At 53.3% G+C, this 10,721-nt stretch overlaps 1 protein-coding gene across 1 annotated transcript; it reads left to right on the plus strand.

Moving 5' to 3' along the window:
- The first annotated feature begins 786 nt into the window (after positions 1–786).
- On the plus strand, positions 787–8,567 carry ST8SIA3 (ST8 alpha-N-acetyl-neuraminide alpha-2,8-sialyltransferase 3). Its single transcript, XM_036402507.2, has 4 exons — positions 787–1,009; positions 1,835–1,957; positions 3,754–4,311; positions 4,506–8,567. Exons 1-4 carry the CDS (start codon positions 831–833, stop codon positions 4,786–4,788), a joined length of 1,143 nt encoding a protein of 380 aa, XP_036258400.1. The 5' UTR covers positions 787–830; the 3' UTR covers positions 4,789–8,567.
- Positions 8,568–10,721: the final 2,154 nt, after the last annotated feature.

Raw genomic sequence — 10,721 nt, forward strand, 5'->3', positions numbered from 1 at the left:
CACCCAGACATGGGTCCCCAGCAGAGGCACAGGGTCCCCAGCAGGGGCACAGCGTCCCCAGCAGAGGCACAGCGTCCCCAGCATAGGCACAGGGTCCCCAGCAGAGGCACAGGGTCCCCAGCAGGGGCACAACGTCCCCAGCACAGGAACAGGGTCCCCAGCAGAGGCACAGGGTCCCCAGCAGGGGCACAGCGTCCCCAGCAGAAGCACAGCGTCCCCAGCAGCCTAGGCCCCCCATGGCTGAGCCATGCTCAGCCCTCATGCATATTTGGGGGCTCCGTGGGCTCCAGGGGTATGCCTGTGGCTGCCAGAATGGGACACACAAGGCTTTTGAGGGGGTCATCTGGGCACCCCAAGGCAGTGGGAAGGGTGGTCTGGGCACCTTAGGGTTGCTGGGGAAACAGTGGGGATGTCAGGGTGGGCACAGTGGGGAGGGAACTGCTGTGGAGGACACCCCGGGGCTGTTGCGGGGTGCTGGGGCTTTCCGGGTGGCCCTGGGGCTTTTGAGGGCACACTGGGGACGTTGGGGGGAAACCTGGTGCTGTCGGTGGGCCCGCTGGGGCTGGGGGTGGCACAGGGCCTCGACGGGGGCTCGCCGGGCCTGTCGGGGGTCACCGGGGCGCCGGGCTGTGCCCGAGGCCGTCCCGCCGCGGCTGCCGGCGCGGGGGGAGCGGGGGGGCCGTGCGGGCGCTCCCGGCTGCCATTTCACCGCCCCGTCCCTCCATTTTCCTGCGAGCGCGGCGGAGCCGGCCCGGCCCCGGCCCCGCCGCCGCCCCCAATGTAGCGGCGCGGCCGCCCCGCACCCGCCCAGCCGCGGGGCCGCCTCCGGCATGCGGAGCTGCAAGATGGTGCGGGTGGCCAGCGTGCTGGGGCTCGTCATGCTCAGCGTGGCGCTGCTCATCCTGTCCCTCATCAGCTACGTCTCGCTCAAGAAGGACAACATCTTCGGGGCGCCCCGCGCCGCCGGCGCCGCCGGGCCCCGCATGTACATGTTCCACGCGGGATTCCGGTGAGGCGCGGCCCGCCATGGCGGCCCCGGGCCCGGCCCGGCCGGGCAGCCAGGGGGGCGCGGGAGCGGGGCCGCGGAGCGCCGGGAGCGGCCACCGCGCGGGCCGGGCTGCGGGGCGGCGGGCGGCCGGGGGACGGCGGCACGGCCACGGCACGGCGGCGGCGCCGGGCGCTCTCCGTGGTGCTGATGGCGGCGGCCGCGGGGGCGGGTCGGGCACGGCCGGTAACGGGCTGCGGGGCTGCGGTGTGTGTGTGTGGTTTGTGTGTGCACGTGTGTTGTGTGCTTGCGTGGGCGTCCTCATGGGTGCTGCATGGATGTCTCTATGTGTCTCCATGTGTGTGGGTGTGGGTGTCTCCGTGTGTCCCCGTATCTGTGCACGGGTGTCTCCATGTGTGTGCACGGGTGCCTCCATCTGTGTGCACGGGTGCCTCCATGTGTGTGTGTGGGTGTCCCCATGTGTGTGTGTGGGTGTCCCCATGTCTATCCGTGCGTGTCTCCATGTGTCTCCACGTGTGTACATGGCTGCTTCTGTGTCTCCATGTGTCCCCATGTGTGTGCATGGCTGTCCCTGTGTCTCCATGTGCGTACATGTGTGTGCATGGGTATCTCTGTGTCTCCATGTGTCCCCATGTGTGTACATGTGTGTCTCTGCGTCTCCACATGTGTACATGTGTGTAAATTGCTGTCTGTGTGACTCCACGTGTCCCCTGTGTGTGCATGTGTGTCTCTGTGTCTCCATGTGTGTACAGGTGTGTAAATTGCCATCTCTGTGACTCCACGTGTCCCCATGTGTGTGCGTGTTTTGGTGTCTGTGCCCACCTGCAGGTCTCAGTTTGCACTGAAGTTCCTGGACCCCTCGTTCGTGCCCCTCACCAACTCCCTGGGCCAAGAGCTGCAGGACAAGCCCTCCAAGTGGGTGTTCAACCGCAGCGCCTTCGCCCACCAGAGGTGAGCCAGCACCTGGGCAATGGGCAGGGCCCAGTTGTGCCCTTCCCAGCAGCAGCTAAGGGAATGCAGCACCCTGCTAAGTGCTCTGAGCTCCGAGGAATTTGCCAGCGGCAAAAGACAAAGGCTGAACCAGAGCTTTCCCCCAGACACTTGCAGCTGTCCCGAAAGACTTGATTATTTCAGAGCAGGACACCAGGCTGCAACACACATTATTGTACTAGAACGTGACCCAGTTTCCTGGTGTGCAAGTGGAATTGTCATTACTCCAGGATAAATAGCTGTGGTTTAAGAGTGGAAACATTTGGCCTGTAACAGCCATGAAAGGCTGTGTTCATGGAGGCCGAAGGCACACAGAGAAACTTCCCAGCTGCTGGCAGTTCTGAGCAAGTGCAGTGCTGCTCCTGCCTCCAGCTCCGCTCCAGCTGCGGGGGCAGGCGCAGAGCTTTGTGCTCTTTATACATACATCTATTTGCTGATTGCATATATTCAGCATTTCTATAAAAGAAAATAAAACCATGTAGCCATTTAGGACAGCTACTGCCATCTTGGACGTAATTTTGTCCTGCCAGATGCCTGCTGTTTTAGGGGCTGCCTCATGGCTCTGCTCACATGTCCCACCTGGGGAGCAGGAATCTGGCTCTGTGGCCAGGCAGGATGGGGCTGCTGCACCTCTCAGTGCAGGGTTTGGGCTCTTCTCCTCCCTTCAGGCCGCAGTGCAAGGACAGCAGGACAAGTACTTCCCTTCCAGTGCTGCCACACCTGCTCTCAGGAGCCGTGGGCTGCAGCGAGGATGGGGCACTTAGTCCCATCTTTTCCCAGGACCACCCAGGCTGTGTGACAGTGACAGTGGCCACCCTCAGCGTTGCTCCATCCCTGGCACCAGCAGCTCCATAGGCCTGCTCCTGTGCTACCCCTCCGATGATTTTAGCTGATGCCTCAAGGAGCTGCCTTTGCACTTGTCCGCCAGCCAGAACCCATAATTAGGGCACCCAGTGGGACTCCATTAATGCTCAGACATTGGAGGATGTGAGCTGGAGGAATGGTTGTTTGTTTTCCATAAACATAAGTAAATAAAGTCCTATTCAGTTTCTAATTTTATGCCCTGCAAGGGAAATTCCCAAGCAGGGTTGGTTTTGTTTGCTTTCTAAGTATTCCTAATAACCCTCTTAAAAGTGCTGCTGTGCTTGCCCAAATATGAATTAAGGAACTATATTTGCATAGATGGAGACAGTGACTGTCGCTTGGTTTTGTGATTGGAAGCTTGTTAATGAAAACATAAATATATATATATATATATATATATATATATATATAAATTGTCTCCTGTTAATTCAGTTGGATATCCTGGGTTTGTTTCACGTGCCTTGCGGCTGCACCAGCAATGAGAGGCACAGACAGCCCCAGCAGAAAGCTGTCCCTACGCTGTGTCACAGCCCAGACAGGGCAGTGCAGTGCTGGGTGGCTGTGGGGGTGTAATGCGGGCTGCACCCCTTGCCCTAAGCAGCCAATCCCATATTTTAATCCTGACACTATTCCAAGAGGCACAGGCACAGCCTGAGCTGGCATCAGTAGGGACCAGCCGGTAAATCCAAGTGGAGCTCTAAGCGAGGAGCCAGCTCCCTCATTCCCATCTATTTATATTGATTGAAAAGCCACTGCATCATGTTGCTCAGGAAACTACTTCAGTACACTTTAAATTAAAAAAAGAAAAAATATAAGTCTAGGTGGAAAACAAATCCACTGCAAAAAAGGGCAATTAGAACTCCTTGTTTTCTGTTATTTTGCTCTTGTTTTAGGCAAGAAATCCTTCAGCATGTTGACGTCATCAAAAACTTTTCTCTGATCAAGAGCAGCGTTCGGATCGGGCAGCTGATGCACTACGATTACTCCAGCCACAAGTATGTTTTCTCCATCAGCAATAACTTCAGGTCTCTGCTTCCTGACGTGTCTCCCATCATGAACAAGCACTACAACATCTGTGCTGTGGTCGGCAACAGCGGGATCCTGACCGGGAGCCAGTGCGGGCAGGAAATTGATAAATCGGATTTTGTCTTTCGCTGCAACTTTGCTCCAACCGAGGCTTTCCAGAAAGATGTTGGAAGGAAAACCAACCTTACCACCTTCAACCCCAGCATCCTGGAGAAGTATTACAACAACCTCTTGACCATTCAGGATCGCAACAACTTCTTTTTAAGTTTGAAAAAGCTCGATGGGGCCATTCTTTGGATCCCTGCTTTTTTCTTCCACACATCGGCAACAGTCACGAGAACACTGGTTGACTTCTTTGTTGAGCACAGAGGGCAGCTAAAGGTCCAGCTGGCTTGGCCAGGAAATATCATGCAGCACGTTAACAGGTGGGTGGGCTTGCCTTGCATTTAACTGGCCAAATATATCTCCTAACTGATTCCCCCCTCGTGCCTGATGTGGGAGGCACATCTGGCTAGTCAGGACCACTTCTTGTCAGAGCCACTGCCGTTTTGTGGTTGCTTCAGAACAGCCTTCAGCTACTTCTGAGCAGATTGGTTCTGACTCCCTCTTGTCTTCCCAGGTACTGGCGGAACAAGCACCTGTCCCCGAAGCGGCTGAGCACAGGTATCCTCATGTACACCCTGGCTTCAGCCATCTGTGATGAGATCCACCTGTACGGATTCTGGCCCTTCGCCTTCGACCCCAACACGCGGGAGGACCTCCCGTACCACTACTACGACAAGAAGGGAACCAAGTTCACCACCAAGTGGCAGGAGTCCCACCAGCTGCCTGCAGAGTTCCAGCTGCTCTACAGGATGCACGGTGAAGGACTGGCCAAACTCACCTTGTCGCATTGTGCCTAAGAACCTAAATCTTGAAGTGCCAAACAATTGTCTAAAAAAGTGCCCAAAACCAAATTAAACATTCTTCAGATAGAATTCTAAAAAGGAAACAAACACACCCTAGAATCTTTTCCATAATTTAAAGATGCTTTTTAGCTACTGCTCATCCAGGGTTTCAGTGTATTTAGCGGTGCAGAAGCTTTTATCATGTTCTGTGGATGCGATTTGTGCAGCTGCAAAGTTGAAACATTTTGCATTTCTAGATAAGCCACTCAGTATGTTTTAATATCTGTTCATATTTTAGCATTCTGCTAAACACCCTAAATAATTTTATTGTTCCTTGCCATTAGAGCTAGAAATGCTACTTTTAAAAGGTTTTGCTTCTTTTGTATCTGTTGCTGTCAATAGCTCAGCGTTGCCGTGGCCGCTGGAGGAAGCCACTCGGAATTGCAGCGCGTCGTCACACGCAAGTTCCTCAGTGTGGATCCTGATTTCCACCGCTTGGGTATTTTCCTATTTACTGAATTTTACATTTTTTAAAGAATAACAAGAAGAAGGTCACAAAGTGGCTCATACCTTAGCTAGGTGTTTATATCACTCTTGGAATACTTCAGTGTTTTAATTCCTTTCGGGACAGATCCTAGTCCAGACTAGACAGATGGAGGCATGTTCATTCCCATCCAGCTGATGCTATTCTGTCATTTGATTTTATACTTAAACCACCACAATACATGGAATTAGGCTTCTCTGGAGACATGGTGAGAAAAGCCCCAAACCTCATCCCTCTGCTTGGGCAGGGACTGGCAGGATGGGCAAAAATGGAAGCCAGGTGCTGGGATTTTTAAAACCAGTTTTTGTAGGGAAGTGAGCAGAGCTGGAGTGCAGGGAAGAGGCAATGCCATGACCAAATGTGCCCATTTATGTGTGTAACTCACCAGTCAGCCAGCTGGAGCAGTGTCCCCCTTTTCCCGTCACCAGCAGCACTCCAAGGCAGACAGGGCAGCTGCTTCCTTGGCACCACAGGAAATCCAGCTGTCTGGGGACAGGACAAACAGTAGGGTCGCTTACAGTTGGGAAGTGTTGGCCAGTACATCTCAGGATAAAGGAGCCTGGGAAATAACTGGGTTTCTTATGAGTATGCTGGCAAGTATTTAACAATTTTTTACTGTTCTAACTGAGAACTGACCCCACAATGACAGAAGATGCAAAATCCGGTGTTTAAAATGGCACAGGTTAATTTTCCTTAGCTTCTTTACCTGTGATCAGACATAGGAGATGAGGAAGGAGATCTCCAGCACGCACCCAAGCTGAGCAGCCCAGGCATGTCCTGGTGCCCACTGTGGCACTCCAGCTCTGCTGGCCCTGCAGCCAGGATGGTTGTCCCCCCACACCCCTGGGTGGAGAGGGAGCTGGTGGCCTTCTCCTTCATTGGAAACATCCCACATTTCCCCGCCTCGCTTTTCCAAAGGCTGTTTAGGGCTGAGCTGGGGCTTGGATCACCCCCTGCTGCCCCAGCCACTGTTGCTGGGGCTCTGGCCAGTCCTGTGCTCCTCACACTTGCTCAGCAGGGTCCAGCTGGAGTGCCTGTGCTCCTGGAGTCACAGTGGGACAGTGGTGATGTCCCCCCAGTGCCAGCAAGGGCTGTGGGATCACTGCCTCTGCGAGCGGTGGGGCTGGCAGTGACCGGGCACCACGGGTCCCAACAAAGCCTGCAGGGACCCTTCTCCACGTGCTGGAGCACACAGATGGTTTAGCCCCAAACTAGAAATTGCACAGCGAAAGAAGAGCTCTGCTCTGGGCACTAATGAAGTGCAGGAATGTAATAATTTCTGACATTGTTTCCTATGGAGCTGTACAGCAGCTGTGCTGGTCACTGAGGTCCACGGTAAAGCGGTGCCCAGCAACTCTAATCCTAAAGACAAAGAGCCCACGGGGGCAGAAGGGTCACCCCAAAGCCTGAGTGACCCTTCTTGGCTTCTCTGAATGCCAGATATTTTTATCAAGAGGCCTTTTACCAGTTTCCTGTGGGGACCCATCACTTCTCCTCAGCAAATTCAAGAAATGAGAACTATTATCATTATATTGGCATGAAAGCGGGGAGCAGTGTGCTCCATACAGTTTCTGGAACCTCCCATGGCCCTGAAGAGGGGCAGAACCCCCTGCCAGTCCTGGTGTCACCACCAGAACTTTCCAAAAGCACAAAGAGGCACCAAATACAGAGAAGGAAGCACAAAACTGACTGCAAATATTTGGAAATGGGAATACAGAAAAATTATTGACAGAACGCCATATTACATCATTGATTTTTAAGCAAAACTCCCCATCGATGCTCCAGACCCACACTGAACATTTCAGAATCATTGATTTTAATGGGGAGTTCTGCCCCGTGATCGATGGCACAGCACAGCCCAAAGTAAATTGCTTCTTAGTATCAATATTCTTTTGCCCAAGCTTATGCAAGGTGGAAAACCATCTCAAAGTGTGCAGCTTTCGTTTTGCCAGGTGGGGTCTGAGGGAGAGGTGAGGATGGCAGGGGATGGACAAGAGAGTGGCTGAGGAGGAGAGGCTCTTTGGGGCTGCCTCTCTCCAGCACAAATGCCTTTGCATTAACAAACAAGTATCTTTATTATTTATTTAATAGTTATTTATAAGGTGCTGGGGCTGCCCTCCTTGCTCAGGACAGCCAGTGGCCCCTGCAAGTGGCATCACCTCAGCTGGGCTCTTCCTTCCCTCTCTTTGGCCCAAACCTTCTGCCTGAATTCCTGATGGTTCAGGGAGAACTCTCCTTCCCATGACTGAATGTCTGGACAAGCCAACAGAGCTAATGCAGCGTGGTCAATACCTGTAAGTACAAAACATTTGAGGCTCCAAAATCCAGACAAGTTCTCCTGAGCAGCTCCCTCCGTTGGGAGACCCTGCTTGGCCCTGGGCTGCCAGGACAGTATCCAGTGGCAGCCACATCCCTCTCCAGCCCCTTTGCCAAGGTGCTGGGGGTGTACATAGGACTGGGAATACGTTTCCTCTCTTCTTTTATACATCTTGGGTCTCTATTTTTGTTGCTTGCGTCTCCTTGGTGAATGGTAGCAAGGCACACGAAAACAGGCATTGGGCTACCAGGTTTAATTGTAGGACTAAGCCAAAAAGCAAGAGTTTGTGAAACAGAGCTACTGTGAATGGAGGCTGCAAAAACAGGGCAAACAGGAAAAAGCAGGTTTTCTGTAAATGAATGTGTCTTTATTTCAATGGCTCTACAGTTCAATGCCTGATGGAGTTGTTTTCGATAAAAAAATATAAACTTTAAAAAAAAAGAAAAATGCCATAATTGTAATAAAGGTTTCATTAGTAAGGGCCATACTAAAAGCATCATTTATTTTTAAAAGGCTGATGTTCATAAAGGGCCAGGGCACCTCTCAGGTGAGTGGCGGGAAGGACGCTGCACGTGGAGCTGCTCCAGCCCCATGACCACGGAGAGCCTTGGGACAGGGGCAGGGGCTGGCACCAGGCTGTGTGTGTCCCCAGGGCTGGCACCAGGCTGTGTGTGTCCCCAGGCTGTGTGTGTCCCCAGGGCTGGCACCAGGCTGTGAGTGTCCCCAGGCTGTGTGTGTCCCAGCCCAGGCTGCAGCGTGCCTGCACAGCCCTTGGTGCCCTGGCTCCCCTCAGCACAAGCATCGGGGCTCGGGAGCTCTCAGTGTGATCCCGTGGTGTGATGTGCCTGCAGCATTGACTCATGTGCCATAACCTGATATTGAATGCATTGTTTTTAAATAAAATGGTTTCTTGTGCGTTGGGAGTCTGTAAAACTCCACTGCCTCTGCCTCTTCCTTATTATTATTTCCCAAACTGCTCAGGGCCACTGATAGGTTTTACTGGAAAACTTCACCAGAGGAGTTGCCAAAAGTGATGCTTAATGCTGCCTATATTTAATTATGCAGCGCAACAAGCTTGGTGTGATGGATCAAATTCTGCACTCCTGTAAAATACGGAAGATAAAAAGTGTGGGAATCTCGGCACTGATTGGCTCAGGGTGTTTGCTCATTAAGGTGAATTACATCCCCAGGAACATCTTACAGCCCACTGCTGTTTCTTGTTCCAGGTGACCTGCTGCTTGCTCCAGCACTGCAGTGTCCTCACTGGCAGGAATTCTTGTTTTTAGGAGTTCACATCAACTCCCAGGACAGAATCCCTCAGGCTGGCAGGCACAGGAGCAGAGCCATGCCAGATCCTCAGTCTGTGCTGTGTGCTTCCCACCACTAATACCCACTACAGCTCATATATTTATCCTTGAGACCATCCTGGCAGAGAGGCAGGGATTTATTGCCCTATAACCCAATCTGGGGATGGGGATGGGATAGGAAAAATCCTTTCCTTCCTCTGCCTCTGGTAAATGTGAGGAAGGCTCTGCTGACCATGGGTGCTGGGGCTGGAGGGTGCCAGTGGCCAGCATGGGTTGAACCCCCTGCCCCATGTCCAGCTCTGTCCTGAGGGGCTGAAGCTGCTCCCTCTGCAGAGAATGCACTTGTGACAGCAGCTTCAAAATGCCAAAGAAAACACTTGCAATGTTTGTTTAAAAGCAGGTGAAAATGACAGGCCCTGGCCAGCTGCTTTAGAGGAGAACTCCCTGTGCCGTGTCCTGCACTGAGGAGTCACCCTGGGGTCACCCCTTCTTTCCTGCATGGTTTGGGTCAGGTGCCAGGTGCGGGTGCTGCAGGACACTACAGAGAACCCCGGAGAACAAAAGAGGAGAGGAATTAAATTTCGTATTCCCAGGGGAGCCACAGCCCAAACCAGAGGGATGCTGGGCAAGAAAGCTCAGCCAGGCCAGGTCAATGTCCAGGCTTGTCCCAACCCACCATCCCTGGACACCCCACCGCTGCCTCTTTGGGGGGAGCAAGGGCTGTGGCAGGGGGAGGCCCAGCTGCAGGCAGGAGAAGGAAAGCTAACAAAGAAACCCCCTCCTCCCTCCCCCAAGAGCAGAGGGAAAGCCTCTGGCAAAGGCAGCCATGCAGGCAGGGAACGCTGTCCCGCTGGGCAGCCCAAGCTCGCTGGGCTGGAAGCAGCAGCAGCAGCAGGCACCCGGCTGTGGCACTGCTCTGCCCACCGTGCCCAGCTGCCAGCTCGGCTGCGCCCTGTCCTGCCTGGGTGACAAAGGACACCCGGCACCCTCCTGCCTCTGAGGCAGGCACTGCTCCATCAGAGCGGTACAGCTGCGCCACACAGGAATATTTACACCTTGATTCCCAGGAAACTTTTGAAATTAACTTGGAAAGACACCAGACTCAGACACTACGGTGTGTAACGAAACATCCTCAGGGGACACAGCCATCGGGTGCAGGTTTGGAAAGAAAAAGTCAAAGACCTGATGAATTTGTTGGAGAAGGAGAAGGCAAGGCAAGAGAAAAAGAGAGGAAAAGGGAAGAATAGAGAGGAAAAGGGAGGACACAAACACCAGCTCATCTGCGGCACCAGATTCCCATCAGGGCCTGCCCACCCACCCTCCTCCCGCCTGCCCACAGAGGCACCTCCGTCTCAGGAGCGCTGCACTCGCCTCTTTCTTCCCCAAATCAACCGCAACTTTTGCCTTCCTTTAGGAAGGACAAAAAGATTTCACGCCTAAGTTGCCCTGAACAAAGGCACCTCACGCCAGAGCTTTCTTTTCTGTCTTCCTTTTTTTTCCCTCACCACAAGCTTGGCAGCGGGAGGAGTAGCTGGGGTGGGGGGAACTCCACTTTATACCCGCCTGATAGTGCTAAAAAGCAGCTCAGAAAACATCGTGAGCTCCAGAGATGCTGTGATGACAGCATGGGAAGAATTGATCATTATCCTTTGGGATCTAATCTGTAGGGAAACTGGGTGCTGTCATACACAACCTGTTTGCAAGGAGATACCAAGTGCTCTGGAGAGTGAGTGACCTGATGATCGAGGGTCCAAAAGATGACATTTCTCCCCACTTCCCT

Source organism: Molothrus ater, chromosome Z, assembly GCF_012460135.2.
Source record: "Molothrus ater isolate BHLD 08-10-18 breed brown headed cowbird chromosome Z, BPBGC_Mater_1.1, whole genome shotgun sequence".
Lineage (NCBI taxonomy): Eukaryota > Metazoa > Chordata > Aves > Passeriformes > Icteridae > Molothrus > Molothrus ater.